This window comes from Eptatretus burgeri, chromosome 5 (genome assembly GCF_056783735.1).
Source record: "Eptatretus burgeri isolate ZD-2024b chromosome 5, Ebu_testis_v1, whole genome shotgun sequence".
Lineage (NCBI taxonomy): Eukaryota > Metazoa > Chordata > Myxini > Myxiniformes > Myxinidae > Eptatretus > Eptatretus burgeri.
This window is the reverse complement of record NC_140965.1, coordinates 72,398,937-72,417,667: the sequence shown is the minus strand read 5'-3', so window position 1 is coordinate 72,417,667 and position 18,731 is coordinate 72,398,937. Positions and strand designations below refer to the sequence as shown.

Genomic DNA, 18,731 nt, shown 5'->3' with positions numbered 1-18,731 from the left:
TATATATATATATATATATATATATATATATATATATATATATATATATATATATATATATATATATATATATATATATATATATATATATATATATATATATATATATATATATATATATATATATATGTGTATATGTATGCATATGTATATATATGTATATGTTTGCATATGTGTATATATATATATATATATATATATATATATATATATATATATATATATATGTATGCATATGTATATATATGTATATGTTTGCATATGTGTATATATATATATATATATATATATATATATATATATATATGTATATGTATGTATATGTATGCATATGTGTATATGTATGCATATGTGTATATATATATATATATATATATATATATATATATATATATATATATATATATATATATATATATATATATATATACATATATATACATATACATATATAGGAGCCTGGTGTTGGCGCAGTGGTTAGGGCAGCGGCTTGGGATCCAAGAGGTCCTGAGTTCAAGCCCGTTGAGCCACTGAATTAATACACCAGGGGGTTGACTCAGCCTGTCATCCTTCCGAGGTCGGCGAAAAGAGTACCAGTATACTGGGCCGGTGTATACCCCGGTTAAAATAGGTGTACCATATCCCTGTGTCGTAAGAGGTGACCAGGGTTGCGTCAGGAAGGGCATCCAGCGTAAAACATGTGCCAAATCACTATGCGGATCATACGGAGGATCTGCTGTGGCGACCCCTAACGGGAGCAGCCGAAAGGAGAAGAAGAAGAAGATATATATATATATTTATATATATATATATATATATATATATATATATATATATATATATATATATATATATATATATATATATATATATGTATATTTCCAAAGCCTGGTGTGTTGGCGCAGTGGTTAGGGCAGCGGCTTGGGATCCAAAAGGTCCTGAGTTCAAGCCCCGTTGGGCCACTGAATTAATACACCAGAGGGTTGACTCAGCCTGTCATCCTTCCGAGGTCGGCGAAATGAGTACCAGTGTACTGGGCCGGTGTATACCCCGGTTAAAATAGGTGTACCATATCCCTGTGTCGTAAGAGGCGACCAGGGTTGCGTCAGGAAGGGCATCCGGCGTAAAACATGTGCCAAATCACTATGCGGATCGGATGATCCGCTGTGGCGACCCCTAACGGGAGCAGCCGAAAGGAGAAGAAGAAGATATGTATATTTCCAAAGAAGCAGAAACCTCAGGAATGTGAACCAAACATTTATTGAAAGCTTATGACATGGTATTTTCTATCACTGATTGCTATTGCAGGAAGTCTCTGATGGTGTTAGTGAGAGCCCAAGGTCTGAAATTGGCATTCACGCAAAATCCTTGTAATTGACGTTCTCGATGTGTGCCCCTCTGTGGTTCAGACAGGTATTGATCCTGACTAAAAAGTTCTGTCCAGCTTTCCTGTGGGTCTCATGTGGCACTGCCTGGAGGTAGTCTGACACCTCCTGCTTCAGATCATCCAGTGTGGCAGGGCGGTTGGCATACAGAGCCCTTGGCAGCCCCCCCCCCCCCAGAACCTGTAGTCCAGAGAGTTCAAGTGTGGGCTGTGGGGTGCCCAGTCATGAGCAGTACCCAGGGCAACGAGGCAGTTTCTGAAGAGCTGCCGCAAGAAAGTGATGGTGTCACCAGCTGGAAACAGGGGTGCACCATCATGCATAAACCAGGTCATGTTGAGCTGGTTTGGGTGACTTTTTGGGCTCGATCATTATGGAACTTCTGGAGCACTGCCCGATAGCACTCACCATTGATCGTCACTGTCCTGCTATTCTCTTTCTCAAACCAGTAAGTCCCTAGCGTTCCCTATCTGGCATTGGAGGTGCAGAAGCATGTGACCTTAAGCGTGGTTCTGCCCCCCCCCCCCCCCAAAATGTTGTTGTGGTTGTTGATGGCACCGTTCAAGTGTAAATAAGCTTAATCACTGAACCAGATCAGGTTGATCCAGTTTGGGTACCACTCCTTCCTTTCACTGAACCATTTGCACATATCAAGTCTCCTTCTCATGTCATCTTGACTCAGTTTATGGCTAATAGATATGACGTGTGGGAAAAGCTTCAGTTCCTTCGTGAGGATACGCCAGACTGATGTTGGTTTGATGCCTCGTTCCCGGGAGCGCCGGCGGTGGGATTTCTTGGGACTGTCCACTGCAGAATCCCACGCTGTGTCGATGTTGGCTTGGCTCTTGGTTGCTCATGCTGGCCTGCCACTGTTGCCCTTGTTCTGGTTGTGCACTGTACGTTTGTGCTGAAAAAGTTTCACATTACGTTGAATGGCACAATTTGTGGGTCTTTCAGGTGTTCTGAGGTCATATTCCTGGCAGAACCAATGGTGGGTGTCTACATATGATTTCGTCTTATACCAGAGCCACCACTTTTGTCTTCTGCTTCACTGTCATTGGCATAGTTGAGCAATGGAGCTAGAAATGCCAGGGAACAAATACCATGATAATACCATCAAACCCTGAAAAGGAAAACGGTATAGGTCAAAAAACAAAGAAATGGCAGGAAGTCAAAGTTGTATCAACATCCTTCCATCCATCCATCCATCCATCATCTCCTTGGCTGTTGGGCACAATCCTGGATTGGTCACCACTCCGACTGGATACCAGCAAGCTGCCACTCATTTTACCAACCTCAGAAGGATGACAGGCAAAATCAACCCCACCTGGTATTAATTCAACAGCCAAGGTGGATTTGAACTCTGGATCCTAGGATCCCACGCCCATCACCCTCACCATTAAGCCAACACCACGCATAGGCATATGTGTGTGTATATATGTACATCATGCCATGTACATATACGTATATGTATATGTTAATCAGGATAGCTTGGAGTGTGTTCGAGGTGTCTGATCTGGGTTTGAATCTCGACCCTGCTCTAAGCTGGTGTTTCACAGGCATCGTGATGCATCAATGTGTGCACCGTTCATTGGGAGGAAGTAGAGCTGGAGGACTTGCTTGATAGCACTTATTGTTGGTGGGTGTTCAAGATCACACTGTGTCCTTTGTGAAGAGTAGGTGATTTATCACTGGTACCCTGAACAAAAACCAAATTCCGGCTACATTCAATCAAATGTCAGGCCAGGCCAGCCGGTTCGTGAAAGACTTGGCCCAGAAATTTTGTTTGGCTGACCCCAGGAGAAGGTGGGGATAAATGGGATCATTAACAGTAGTATTTGTAGTAGTTAGATAATGTTGTTTGATTGTTGCTGTGAATGTCTCTGCAGGAAACATTATTTCCCATGATTCGAATGCAATCGGAGATCACATTCAGTAAATCAGAAGCTGAAATTGTGTTTGTCATGCCGACTGAAGTAGACATGGCATTGGTTGCAGACAGCCTTGCAGGATCGCCTTTCCATTGTTTCTTGAAGAATCAGGGTTTGGACAAGCAAGCTGCAAACCTTGACCTTTGGCAAGAATGTGAAACCTTTTGCCGGCTGGCTACCAGGGTGAGCATATTTGTAAATTGACTGTGCACTTACTGCTGTCTCTTGCATCTAAATGAGTATATAATAGTCTGCACATTTGAAGTGTATGTTTACTTCCTCGAGGATCATACTTTCTCTTCTTATCAACTTATTTGTACGGTGAGATATCCCTCACTTTCCTCCAATAATATTTAGAACTGCCTGCTGTCAATGGAAAAGTTGGATGAAACATATCAGGGTGTTTCAAAAGCGACCAGAACTGTTAAGTTTACTTTTAACGAAGCATTTTTCACACACACACACACACACACACACACACACACACACACACACACACACACACACACACACACACACACACACACACACACACACACACACACACACACACACACACACACACACACACACACACACACACACCTTGAACCTTGAAGCCACTCATTGTGAAGCAGTTAGTGGTGTCCTCGAGTGAATGTCCCTGGAAATAATAACATGGATGGCTAGGTTGCTGTGGCGGCACTGTCACAGGCTGTGCCTTGAGAGGTCTCCTTTGTGGAAAAAAGACCTGTGATGACAGAAGGCAAGGGTAGTTGCCATTGCTACCCGTCTGGTTTGCTGTGCACTCGTTTTGGCAATGATCTGATGGGGCTGCTGGTGAAAGACAGAGAAGCGTCTGACAAACGTTCAGCGGGACTCGTCAGAGCGGCGCAGCTTCAACAATTTGAATTGGATCATCTTGAGCAGTTCTCGAGGAAAGACAACATCTGGGTGTTTGGTATTCTTGAAGCTCCAGACGAAGATACAATCCAGTTAATTGTCGACCTTGCTGCTGATATTGGTGTTGACGTTACGACAACACTTGACATGATATGAATAGCTCTCATAGGATCCCGGCTGGGGGTCATAGTCAGAATGCTGATGCCAATGGACCTGGTCCTGTCATCGCTCCATTTGTCCGCAGAGATATCAAATCTAAACTGATGAAAAATGAAAAGTTTCTTCATGAAAAGGAGAACCGAAAAGCTAAGTATTCATGAACAGTGACCTCACCGGGCTGAGAAGAAGCAAGTTGGTTCACGAGCTGAGAAGAGATCCTGACGTGAAAAAAGTGTGGACAGTGGAAGGATGGATTTTCCCGTCTTCACTCCATTGGTGGAAAAGAGATAAAAAGAGCGATCGATTCACCGGACAATCTTTTCATTTTTCGATGGCCAGAGAGTAAAGTCAGTGGCCTAGACTTTTTACCTGGATGTATAGGCCAGGCCCGACCCCTTTACCAAATGCCGGTTCTGTTCCCCGTGACAGTATTGATGTTTCGAGCTCTTGTGTCCATGTTATAAAACGTTAATTGATTTAATTGATTCCGAGCACTGTTATGCTTCCCATCTGTTTGCACCCATCATGTTTGTGGATCTCAATGTGTGTGGCTTGCCTAGTAAAGCTAAGCATGGAATCTTTGATGTTGATATGAAGGATTTTGATTTTTTTTTTGTTTTTTGTCTGAAACCAAAACTGACTAATTTGAAGAGGATTTTTTTCCAAATTTCCACCCGGTGTTTCTGGAGAAAAAGTCTCCTCATAAGTTTGGTGGGGTGCATGGTCTTTGTGTACTGGTAAAAGATATTCACTTTGACCATATTCCATTCATTCCAGACACCTGCTCAGAAAATGCTTTATGGCTGAACGTCAACAATGCGGCTTTTGGCTTTGACTTGGTTATTGGTGTGATGTAACCAAATTTGAATGAAAAACGTATATTCATGCTCCGCCCATGTTTTGCCTCGTACATATTTATGCTTCGCCCATGTGTCGCGTCGTCTCCGCTGCGAGCGTTGAGACGGGCGTAGCCTGTCTGGTGGGATGTGTGGTTGTATCAAAAAGGCACGGTTTTAACTGACACATTTGTTGTATTTTTAAGTTTAAGATAAGGTGATTTTAAACCCTGAAAGTGTTGGTTAAACTGCCTGGAGCATTCTTATTCAAGAATCGGGACACGTCAGTTGTTCCAGGATCGTAAAAACCTGATTTCACACTCGTCTCGCCTCTGGGAGGAAGCAGAGTCGTCATGTCGACCTCGCTTCATATGCGGTCTATTGCTGGCTCCAGCGGTTTGTCGAGAGCCACCATGTCGAGCTCACTTCACACGTGGTCTGTCGCTGGTTCGTCCAACTCTTTAAGGTCTTCACTCTTATTGAAAGCCAAAGCAGAAGCAGCCGAGGCCTCTGTCAGAGCTGCCATGGGATGTAAATCGAATGAAGCTCGATTGCTACTCGAAGAGCAACAGAGGCAGCAATGATTAATGGCTTCACAGCAACAGAGTGAACTCAAGCAGCAACAGAGTGATTTCAAACAGCAAAAGATGCAGCAACAGAGTGATCTCGAACAGCAACAGATGCATCACAAGCAGCAACAGATGCAGCAGCAATTGAAAACTACACAGCAACTGATGCATCTCGAACTGCTGAAGTGGAAGGAAGAGGCTGCCATGGCAAAGACCCATTTGGAAGCGATGTTTGATGCTTTGTGTTGGGGCGGATTCGACAACATTTCAGCAAATGGATTACCTGCACCTGCGGAGAAGGTGGGAATGCACTTGTCCAGGGATGCCACATCTTCGCTGCCATCTATTCTGTCTGAAGACTATACTGAAGGTATTACAACAGATATCTGGGTATGTGCTGACATCGCTCGAGCCAGGGTCATTTCAGACGGAACCCCTTTCACCAGCCGTCAACGCTGCAGCACCAGCATCCATGGAGAACTCATCGACATTAAACATGTCCAACAGGCAAGTTCTGTCTACTCAGTATAACATGATGCCAGCTCCTGGTGTATTGTACACAACTCACCAGACACCAACAAATGCCTTACACACCCTTTGTGTCATCATCCTTCTCCAATGCTGTGTGTCAGAGTTGCACATGAAACCCCACACGCTGAGTGGGGCTTTGGGAGTCTGGGTGTTTCAGGGTATACTGAAGAGTTGTGGAAGAAGAGGCTTCAATATTACCATCCTTCATGTTGCCAGTGGTTGTCTTGGAATCCACCGTCAAGGCAAAGGAGAACTTTGTCTCCCAAGGGACACTGAATACCATTGACCAGAGTTGCAGGGCTAGGCTTGATGGCTTGTTCTATGGATCTGAGACGGAGACTTAATTCCTTTGGTACCAGGTCTCTTTGGAGAATCCTTGGCTATCGCTGGTCGGACTTTGTATCCAACGAGTGTTGCTGAGAGAGACTCAAATGAGATTTGTTACCTGCATAGTCCATGAGTGTCAGCTGTGGCTGTATGGACATGTGGCTCGTTTTCCTGACGCTGATCCTGCTCACCAGATACTCTCAGCGAGGGAGCCTCATGAGTGGAGGAGGCCAATGGACCAACCACATGCCTAGTGGTTGCAGCAGGTTGATCAGCATCTTAAGGAGATGGGGATGGGCCAGGCATCTGCCTGGGGGGATGGCCAGACTGAGGCCCCTGGAGTACTGGCGGAAAGTGGAGGCAGCGACGTGCCGCTCCGGTGCATGCTTCTGTACCTGACCTGACCTGCTTGATGGCAAAGCTGAGCTGTTCAGGGAGCTGAGGCATAAAACTGTACATTCACAGAGTGCGAGGAATCTGTGAGCCAACAATCTGTTAGTCAACCCTCTGTCAAGCCAACCATAGAGTGGAGGCTGGTTACTTTGAGTGGCTGATTGGACCAGGCTGTCCCACCAGATGTTTATTTGGATGTTTGGGGTGTTACTATCCCTATTGCTGACTCTCAATCAACTGTGAACCACCTTCGTTTGTGGAAACACAGGCTACGGTGAACCATTTGAAAGGAGGTAAAGCTCCTGGAATATGTGACATCCATGCTGAACTTCTCAAGGCTGGTGGAAATGCTCCACTCATGCCGTTGCATGCAGTTCTGTGATATGTTTTGAGCACAGGCATCATCCCAACTGACTGGAAGAGGGGCCTTGTCCCTCTCTAGAAAGGGAGAGGTGATCACCAGGACTGTAATGATTACCGAGGGGTGACTGCTCTCAGTGCCGGGCCAGGTCTTTGCTCGGATAATTCTTGATGGGGGTTCGCCACCAACTGCTTGAGCACCAGCGCCCAGAGCAGTCGGGCTTTACACAAAAGAGGTCAATGATTGACCGTATGCTTGCTCTTCGGGTCCTCATCAAATGCAGGTGAGTTTCAACAGGGGCTGCTCGCAGCCTGTGTTGATCTCTGCAAAGTGTTTGATTCAGTGAATTGGGATGCCCTCTGAAGGATTCTCAGTCTTCGTGGGGTGCCACTGAACTGATCAATCTGATTTATGAACTATACTCTAGCACTGAGAGTGCTGTGAGGTGTGGTGGGTTCCCTCTCTGACTTATTTCCAGTAGTTATTGGAGTTTGTCAAGGGTGTGTACTGGCCCCCACGCTTTTCAGTGCTTGTATGGACTGGATTCTGGGGAGGATGTCGTCGAGATAAAGCTGCGGTGCATCGTTTGGTAATGTCAAGATCTCTGACCTTGATTTCACAGATGATGCAGTCATCTTTGCGGAGATGCTAGATACCCTTATGGGGGCTCTCCAGGCACTGAACGAGGAGTCAGAGCCACTGGGATTATGGGTTTCCCAGGTCAAAACTAAGATCCAGGCTTTCATTGACACCTTGGGTGCTACTATCTTGTCTGTTCCTGTCTGTGGTGATAATTTTGAGGTTACAGAGAGATTGACTTACCTTAGCAGTGATATTCATGTCTCCGCATGTTGTGAGCCAGAGTTCAATAGACATCTGTGCTCGGTGCCTGGTTCGCCCTCTCTGTCGTCGCCCCTGAGCGACCTTGGTCCTGGTTGTCACACGCTCTTTCATCTTCCGGTAAGGAGTTCTTACCGGAAGATGAAAGTGATGTAGCTGGGTCAGCACATTACCAGATTTTCCAAGTTGTATTGAGTTAGGGATTGGTGAAACAGCATGTGTGTCAGCCAATATCTTGTTTGCTACTATTTTAATACTTAGCGTTTTTTATTCCACTATGTTATTGCTTAAGCAAACCCTTCTCCAGTATTGCTGCTTTCAAATATGATGTGTACTTTTTCAAAATTTCCAAGTGGTGTTCCTATTTTTTCTAATTGCTTTTTTTCCACATAACAATAGCCACTATCCTCATGCCGATCTGACCACCAGTCACCAAGGCAGAGTGACCAGTGGGGCGATGCAGTTATGCTGCGCAAGCACTCTGCATCACGGATATACACGCACCTCGAGTACCCCGTCGTCATGGAGCAGCCCCTTTGTGTGGGCATTAAGGGTCATCATGCAAGGCATGGTGCCACAGTGCCTCGTATGCGTGAAACTCAGCACAAGATTAGTAAGGTATGCCAACATGCAGTTTAACTCACTGTGCAGAACGTAAAAGTTTTCATATCGTCCATTACTTTTGTGTTGTGATATTTTTATGGCGCCGATGAAATGAAACAATTTTTCTTCTATTTAATGGCTGTTGCAAATGATTTAAAACAAGGACAAATGTGTCCAAGAGCCGCGTCCTAAAGGCAATTATAACAACTTCCGATATTTTGTCACGTGCCTTGATGGAGCCAATAGCGAGACCCGTCATGGAGGCTCCTGTTCATGACGAGAAAATCGTGTATTTACGAAATTACAACACATTAAACGGAATAAGCTTTAAATAGTAACGTGAACTTTTCGAAACTTTAAAGCAAATTTATATATTTAAAAGTTGATGATAGACGCTCTCAAAAGGCACCCTCAATGTGAGGATGTGTACAGGTCTTTAGTATTTAAGGAGATCCGAATCCTGTATATAAAAGAGCTGAGTCCTAAAGGTTTTGGAAGAAGAAGAAGAAGAAGAAGAAGAAGAAGAAGAAGAAGAAGAAGAAGAAGAAGAAGAAGAAGAAGAAGAACACGGAGAAGAAGAACACGGAGCTCTCTTGGAGCCACGTTCGAGACGCGGCTCAAGATTTAAAAAAAAAACGAATGGTTCATATTTATGCAGACAAATCAAGATTATTATTTGTGTCAGGTTTAGTATTTTGGAGCAAGGAAAGTCTAGAAAGCTGTATTTGGAACTTTTTACCTCTGCCACCAAAGGTGGATGAAGTCTTATGTTTTCACCACTGTCTGTTTGTCTGTCTGTCTGTTTGTCTGTGAGCAGGATACCTCAAAAAGTTTGGGATGGATTTGGACGAAATTTGGTGGACGGGTTGGGTGTATGACAGGGACGAATTAATTAGATTTTTGTGAAGATCTGGGTCTCGATCGAGATACTATAATTTTATAAGTGATTTTTCACCATTGAGAGATAGGGCCAAAAAGGATATGTAGCAGGATATCTCAAATAGTTATGGATAGATTCGGACAAAACTTGGTGGGCAGGTTAGGTGTGTGATAAGGAAGAATTGATTCAATTTTGGTGAAGATCCGGATCCGGAGAAGAAAATTTTTTAATTTCTTGAGGTATTCTTCACGATTGAGAGATGGGGCCAAAAAACTACATATAGCACGATATTTCAAAAAGTTGTGGTTGGATTATGACACAACTTGATGGATGAGTTAGGTAGGTGTCAAGAACAAGCCAATTCGATTTTGGTTAAGGTCTGGATGCAGATCTGGCCCATCAGTGGGATACAAAACGTAAACTGTTCAGTCTGGTGGAGGTATCTGCTCTACCAAGCGTCATTCTTGTTCTTCATGAAGTTTCCAAAGATAGATGTCAGGTGTATAGTCCTGCTTAATACCTCCACTCTTCTTTTTCAGGCTCTGCAAGCAGCCTACAAGACGTTTATCAATGAAGAAAAGAAAAAATTTCTGAACACTGTTGTAAGTTACTTAAATTAGCAGAGTACCTGCCCAACGGGCAATCTTGTTCCAAGCATGCAACACGTTCTTCTGATGCATACCTTATTCGGGTGGTGTATCGAAAACTGCCAGCTCTGTATGAGCAAAAAAAAAAAAGCCCAAAAAATCTAGGTTAAGCAGGAAGCAAAAACATACCGACTGCTTATAATTCAAAACACTTCACTCCATAGGAAAACGTGGGGACAGGAACACTGTACTGTAAATGGTGGAGACTTGTAATATCCTCCCCCACCTGGTGGCAGCACCACATGATACACATTTACATAGAGAATTTGCGTCCCCCACCCCTCCTCACCCCCACAAGATCACTGGCAAAGATAAAAAAAAACACCCCAATACACTAATTGGGACCATGCTGGTGGTACGTAGCAATTCTGGATGTAATTGACCCAGAACTATAGGAGTAGTTGTGCGACAAACAAACAAACACACACACACACATACACCGGTCCATGAATTATAGTAAGAATACCTTTCTTGGAAAAAAAAAAATCACTGCTTGTTACTGTTTCCCATCTCAGGGGTTGTACTGGGTCTTGTGTTGGATTATAATGCAGGATGAAGTGCCAAAAGTTAAAATGATTAGTGACAATATTTTATGCCAGGGTCATGATCGCAAATGAGAAAACAAAGGTAATGAATCATTTATTTTCTTGCAAGACGATGAGCAAGATTAATCGAGGCAGTCTTGTGAGAAAGAAAGAACTGACTGGCAACGATTATTTATTTTATTTTTGGATGTAAATGAAGAACAAGGAAATTCATATTTTTTTTGATCCATTTCACTCTCTGCCAAGAATGCAAATGGTCTGCTCGACATTGCCGCATCAAGTGCATCTGATATTTCTGCATCTCATGTTTATTTCTAACACGTTCAATCAATGTGTTATTATGGAATTTTCCTTCCATCTTGCAGGCAAAAACTCGTGTTAACTTAGACAATGTCTCAGAATAAAGGTGACCTGAGTGGTGAGGATTGGGGATTAGTATCTCAAGATTTGATGTTTTCAAATCCAGCAGATAGCAACACCATTAATCATTTGGGTTCTTGGCTTTTGAAAGCCAAGTAAGTCGCAGGAAAATTACAGTGGAGTCATAATGGACGAAACACTCAAAATAACAAGTTCCTTTCCAATGAATATAAATTTTGGTGGACACTCCTATTTTGATTTCATGTGATGGGCACAAATTAATTTTGATTCATTATCACAATGGACACAAATTAATCAATTCAACAGTCAGGTCAGGTCAGGTATGGGAGCATGTGCCAGAACAGCACGTCACTGCGTCCACTTTCCGCCGGTACTCCAGGGGCCTTCGTCTGGCCATCCCCCAGGCAGATGCCAGGCCCATCCCCATCTCCTTGAGATGATGGTCAACCTGTTGCAACCATGAGGCACGTGGTCGACCCACTGGCCTCCTCCACTCATGAGACTCCCTCGCTGAGAGAATCTGGTGAGCAGGATCAGAGTCAGGAAAACGAGCCACATGTCCATACAGCCGCAACTGACGCTCACGGACAATGCAGGTAACAAATCTCATCCGAGTCTCTCTCAGCAACCGCTCGTTGGACACAAAATCCGACCAGCGATAGCCAAGGATTCTCCGAAGAGACCTGGTACCAAAGGAATTAAGTCTCCGTCTCAGATCCTTGGTCAGAGTCCAAGTCTCGCACCCATAGAGCAAGACTGGAAGTACCAAGGACCTGAAGACTCGGACTTTCGTCCTCCCGCACAGGTACCGGCAGCGCCACACCCCATGATCCAGTGAATCCATGACTCCCCAGGCCCGACCCAGACGTCTATTGACCTCTGACTCGCAGCCAGCAGAGACATGAATATCACTGCCAAGGTAAGTGAATCTCTCCACGACCTCAACATCCTCACCACAAACAGACACAGACAGGACAGCAGCATCCAAGATGTCACCGAAAGCCTGGATCTTAGTTTTGACCCAAGAAACCCATAATCCCAACGGCTCCGACTCCTCATTCAGCACCTCGAGGGCCCCCAAGAGGATGTCTAAAGTCTCCGCAAAGATGACTGCATCATCTGCAAAGTCAAGGTCCGAGATCTTGACATTCCCAAATGACGCACCGCAACTTGATCTCTCCGACATCCTCCCTAGAATCCAGTCCATACAAGTGCTGAAAAGTGTGGGGGCAAGTACACATCCCTGACGAACTCCAGTAACAACTGGAAATAAGTTGAAATAATAACTGGATAACTGAATAACTGGAAATAATTCAACAGTATCAAACTGGAAAATGAAGATTATTTTAATATATTGCTGTGGACCCGGGGGTCGTGGGGGTACGAGGGTGGGGGTATCCCTGGTTCTCCCTGGACTCACTGGGAATCGAGGCTGTCACACACGAATAACTTTGTGTCGTGGCGGGTCACGAATCGACCTCGAATGCCAATAACCTGACCACGTGACTCGGGGTCCTCCGTCTACAACTGTTTACCAACGAACACGTGAACTCCTTAACGGGGAATCGTGCCCTTGGCAATTGTGCTGCTGTTATCTTCATTGGATCTTGATTAATGCGTCCGAGCTTTCCGCTAGCACATGCCGGACTGATATGAGAGCCAATTAGTTGGGGAATTGTAACCTCCAGGCTAATCCACATATGGACATTTGCTGGACCAATGGAAGAAAGGATTACCACAGGCAGATTGGAAGTGTGGCAAGAATAATTTATTTACAATAAGCGATGAGGTGTACAGGAAGGAGGGAAGGGAACTCGAGGGCTTTAATGACGTCAAAGGGCAACCGGGGCAGGAAAAGGGAAAATGCAGTGAAAAGAGTAATCAAGATGTGTATTTGGAAAGGAAAAAAAAGGAAATGAAATGTACAAGTTGCAGACTTAGCTTAACCTCAGCCTTACCTACTGGATAACAAAACAGGATGCCCATCAGACCACACACACACACGGGGAGACAAATTGGGAGGGGCAGGGTGGCTTTGGCCTACTGGTATGTATGTCACCGTCACCCTCCCCAGTTTGGTACCGCTCTCCAAAATGGCCCCAACATTGCTCTCCACCACTGAGGGTCCATGAGCTCCATCGGGAGCACGAACCAATGCATCCAGGACCAGGGAAGTAACGAGTGCGCCGACCAGGGCAATGAGACGAGAGTTTGAGTGCGTGCCACGACCAGGACCGAAACAGCTCGAGGCAAAAGATGAAAGAGACCATGACAACCAGGACCAAGGTAGCTCAGGGGCGATGGCAGAGAGTGCAAAACAGCCACAGAGCGCAGCTTTATAGCCCCTGGGGTAGAAGGGGCCAATGATCCACACGCCAGATCTTCCGAGTTGGCCTGGGACCAGCTGTTGGGCCACATGAGATCTCACGAGTCGGCCCCCCATGCCATCCATTGGAGGGTTCCCCCGCAGCCCCACCCATTCTGCTGCCCGGCCGGATATTCAGTCATTTGGTCCTTCCGGCTGTCATCAAGAGCGGAGCTCCGAAGTTAACATGGGGGAAATCCCTTCTACCCCCCATGCTCCTGGGATGAACCCCAAACATTCAACAATGTCCACGGCACAAAGCCAGGAAATGGGGCAATTATTTCAGGGAGGTTGGGTCATATCCTGGTTCGTTTACCTGTCATTTTCAGGAGGAGGGGAATAAACGGGGATTAGGGAAACACAATACAGTACAGGGGTTGACGGCAATAAATTACATTACAGGGTAGATGTCCATACAGACAACCAGACAAACAAGGACTTTGTGAGGCTTTAAACAATAAATGGGAATGTGAGAATTTGGCATGCATTCACGAATGCGGGTGTTAGACACACACACACGTTGAATGCCATGGCAGTAATACATGCACGCCCGATATGATGATGGCAGTGATGGCAGACGTCATCACGCGCTGATGTTTGTTTAAACCCAACGGGATGAGGAGGCGATATCTACCGATGAGGAGGGTGGGGGGAGGTGATATCTACCCTACCCAATGTATTCAATTACACAACTCCCACAGGGAAGGTGCTATTTTTATGTTCATGATGGAAATAACTATTCTAAAGAGTCTACGTGCTGTGTGCATTTCAATCTCAGCATGTGGTTTATAAAACCGTAAAAAAACAAAAATATGTATTTAAATAAATATATGATCCTTACAATAATGATTTTGGGCTCTATACCATTAACAAAATATGCAGGATTAATACGAATTGATTCTGTGGAATATATACAGAAATTATAATAATATATCATGTGGAATGCATATGGGATTAGGGCTGGCAGGATGGTCTCGGCCCTAGAGGTACGCACACTCCCCTCTCAGCTGTTTCGTCTGGGTTTGAATCCCAAACCAGCTATAAACTGTCATCCAAGTGTTTCACAGGCAGGGTGATTCATCAATGTGTGTGCCGTCCCTCGAATGGATGTTAAACTTGGAATCCTGTCTGGCGGCATTAGTTTGTGGACATGAAAGACACCATAGTGTCCTTTTTGAACGCAAGGCGAGCAAATGGTGGTATCCTGGGCAAATTTCAAATTCCTGCCTTGACTGTCTGCTGGGAAGGCAATGTAAAATTATCCAGAATAACCCTGGCCAGACACTGCTTTGGCATCACCAACACTAAATGTAAGGTGCAGCTCATTGTCATGTGGGATTAAAAAGGTATTGCTTCTGTAGAATACTGTTACGGCTGTGGAAATTCGCAAACCACCATTCAGGGCCCGTAGGTGGGATAACTCTAAGTACATGTGTAGTTAGCCCAAAACCCGTTGTTTAGAGGGAATTTATGTGATTCATTCGGACTGCGACGCTTTGAGATAGCCGTTTTTCTGTTCTCTCTTTATTTTGAACCAACCACGTCTCAACCGCCATCACACAACAACCACCACGCCAGCCATCGTCACCAACTACAACCACGCTCCAACCCTCAGACAACAACAATGCCAACAGCCACGACCTTCACCTTCACAACTCAATCCCGCAAACATCGCATCATCGTCATTCCCAAACGGCACCATAACCATCAAACCACCACCGATAAACCCTCCACCACCCTCACCTCTCTCCTTCTACGACCATTCCCGCACCACCTACAAACACTGAGCGTCGGGCTGTCTTGGGCTCGTTCAAGATACGCACCGAGCCGCGAGTGCAAATAGCGGCCTTTCCGAGGGAGAATTCGGATCAAGAACACGACACGCCCACTTCTGATCCGTCCAATTAGCAAGCGCGGAGCGGCTTGGCCCCGCCTCCAGGCACGTCTGTGTGAAATCGATATATGCAAATTCTAGGATCAGGGGAGGTTCACGCCCACTTTTCCTCCGTCCAATTGGTGAGCGTGGCTCCGCCCCCGAGCTCATCCTGATCCGGAAATTTGCATATTGTTTTCTCCTGCCGGTCTATAAAACGGGGAGCGCAAGGCGAATCGTGGCAGAGTGTGGCAGTAGCAGTGTGTGTCGGCATGGCAGAGTGAGTCGAGTCATCGGTGTGGCAGAGAGTGGAGTCGGGTGGCAAAGGCATCGAGTTGGGTTCTGCAGTCGGCTGAGGAGAGTTGTGGGAAGAGGCCAAGGAGCTCGGGTCCGAGGCGAGAAGGACGGCGGTCGGCAACGAGGTCGCGGTGTGAGATCGCTCGTCGCGGGACCCAAGCCAGCCAGCCATTCTCCCTCCCCCAGGGCATCAACAATTCCCCCTTTCCCCCGTGCTGAGATAGTGCAACAAGGGGACCCCGTTCCCACCCCACTCCAAACGTCGTGCCAACGAAACCCACCAAGGAACACGGAGTCGGGGCACAGCCACGCGGCCACATCTGCGGCTCATCCGCCAACGCGTCACGAGGACGCGGGTAGGACCCACCCGGTCTCACGGATCTGGCCGCTCATTCAGGTCACACGCGCATATTGGCCTACAGGCCCGTCTGCCCCCTTGTCTATGAGGGTGGCTTCTTTCCTTTGCTTTTGAGTAAATGTGTGTTGGCGCCATCTGTAAAGTAGAACTGTATAAGTGTTGCCGTGTGTGCGCGCAGTCGGTAGTAACTCTGCGTCGTTGTTTCTTTTGTTTTAACTGCTATAGGTGCATTTGACTGTTTGGCTGTATATGTGTGCTTTCTGTGTGTCGCGTAATAAATGTGCATTGTGTGAACTGTTTTCCCGTTTCGCTTCGTCTTTTCTTTATTGACCCTCCAACCTGCTTCGCGTAAAGGGTTCATAGTGGGCTTAATACGCCCAGTAATTAATCGGAACCATCAAGGCCGACGATAACACCGCTCGATTATCACTGAAGCACGGAACGGACCGCTTAAGCGGTTCGTGTCCGGAGTCGGCCTGCGGCGAGGTACGATCGCCCGGTCGACCATCTGCTCAGGTACTTAGGTAGATCGAATTTGGCGAGCAACCCTATCCTGCGCGGGTGGGCAATTGGCACGGTCGTGGTGGGGTTAAACGCCCACCCGTGACTAGCTCCCGGCGTTGTTCCGAGAGGGTCACGACAGAATTGTCCGTTCCGGTGGGCGAGGCAGCCGCAATTCGAGTCCAGCAGCCGATCGCACACCGGCGGGCGCGAATTCGCAACAATACATACAACATAAAATCGGATATTTTTTTTTTTCATGGGTTACTGCTTTTCCACTGAATCACGTGATATTTCAGGGTTTATGACTGTCTCTCAACATCCACAATTAAAACTTAAGTATCTCTTAATTTAGAACTTTTCCAGAGATCATCAAGTACATAAGAAACTGGAACAGCACTTGGGACAGCGCATACCTCCGCCAGGCTAAACAGTTTACGTTTTGTATCCCACTGATAGGCCGGATCTGCATCTGGACCTTAATCAAAATATTGTCGTAGTCACCGGGGAACTACGAGGGAGGTTCCTTTCAGGAGGTCCCTGGTTCCTTTCAGGACTGACCAGGAATTGTAGGTCGTCGCACACGAATAACTTTGTGTCGTGGCGGGTCGCGAATCGACCACGAACGCCAATAACTTGACCACGTGACCCAGTGTCCTCCGTCTGACAACCGTTTAACTCGGAACACGTGGTCACCTTATCGGAGAATCGCGCCCTTGATGCGTACTTGCATCACTTAAGTTACTTACCGTATCAGCTGCAGCCGAGCGGAACTGCCAAGTATGCACCGGCTATTAAGCAGATTTTGGGGTGTATTGTATTGGCGCTAAGCTGCTGACCATGCTAGACCAATGGAGGAAAAGATAAAAATGAGCTGGGTACATTTCTAACAGGCACATTTATTTAACAAAAGCGAGGAAAATGATGTGGCACAGTATGGGATTTATTGCAAATGTACAGCAAGGGAAAGCAAGGAATTTGTGGGTGCAGCAAAAGACATACAATATTTACAAGAGAAGAGACAGTGCAGAGTTACCCTGAATATTCTTAGACAGTCTTTAAATTATGGAATGACAGGTGCCTTCACACACACACAAACCTGAGGAAAGTTAGACATAGCCCAGAGAGATAACAAGCAGTGGAGGATTAGCGACCTCTCAATACCTGGCACGGTGGGCGGACCTGCGCAACCTAAACGCTTAGGAATGGGGAAGAAGGGAGACAGACTGTGGGTTTCTATGGTGTGGAAGTGAGAGCTGCGAGTGCAGTGCAGCGTGGTGTAAGAGGAAGATGTGAGGTGCGAGTCAGTAAGGTTCACTCTGCAAAGAACGGTTGGGTCGCTCTGAAAAGAACGGTTGTTTGGGACTTGCCGGTGCCAATTGCTCTTGTGTGTCCACAGTAGACGAGAGATAGATGGTCGAGAAAGATGCGTAAGAGAAAGAGGTTCTATCGGAGTAGTGTGAGAATCTGTAAGTGTAACTGTTGCTGCTGAATGCAATCGAACTGAGTGTTGATGAGATGAGAAGAGCCCTGACTCATAGTATTCAGTCGTTCTGATTTCACACATGACTGCGCTGACTCGTGGCATTTTCGCTCAGCGCTGAAGCTTGCCCTCTTTGCACTGTCTGCCGCTGTCTGCTTCCCCATTGAGGTTCCGCAATCTCTGACCCCAATCAATGTCTGATGATATCTGATCTTCTCTGGCTGAATTCACTCCTTTTATGAGCTCCAGGCGAGGGGGGAGCTCAGAGTCAGATCAAATGGGGCTGTTGGTGATTTCTAGCCTTCCCATTGGCCCATAGCGGTCGTCCCGTGCCGCAGCCATGCCCCGTCAGGCCCCGAAACCAAAAAATGGCCTCATTCGCTCACTGACTTGGCCACTCATCGGAGATGCAAGATTAACATTGAGCCAGGGTTTTGGGAAGCGCTCTCTGGCTCCGAACATGCGCTGGTCTCAATTCAAACGTGGTCATTTACGGAAATCCCCGCGCTACTTGTACGTCCACGAATGAACTCCAGCGCTCGTTCACACTTTGAGTTGTGCCCCGAAACAACCCGACTCTGGTTCTC

At 46.1% G+C, this 18,731-nt stretch overlaps 1 protein-coding gene across 7 annotated transcripts in view; it reads left to right on the top strand.

Annotated features, from left to right (window-relative positions):
• The window catches only part of LOC147026683 (regulator of G protein signaling protein-like), a 171,864-nt gene that overhangs the window by 95,064 nt on the left and 58,069 nt on the right, over positions 1 to 18,731 (top strand). For 6 of the 7 annotated variants that reach the window (XM_085882373.1, XM_085882371.1, XM_085882370.1 and 3 more), the window contains 3 exons: positions 3,272 to 3,496; positions 8,611 to 8,829; positions 10,234 to 10,296. In XM_085882373.1, the coding sequence (XP_085738499.1) occupies positions 3,272 to 3,496; positions 8,611 to 8,829; positions 10,234 to 10,296 (507 nt within the window). The remainder of the gene's footprint in view (positions 1 to 3,271; positions 3,497 to 8,610; positions 8,830 to 10,233; positions 10,297 to 18,731) is intronic. The other variant, XM_085882372.1, reaches the window with a different exon arrangement.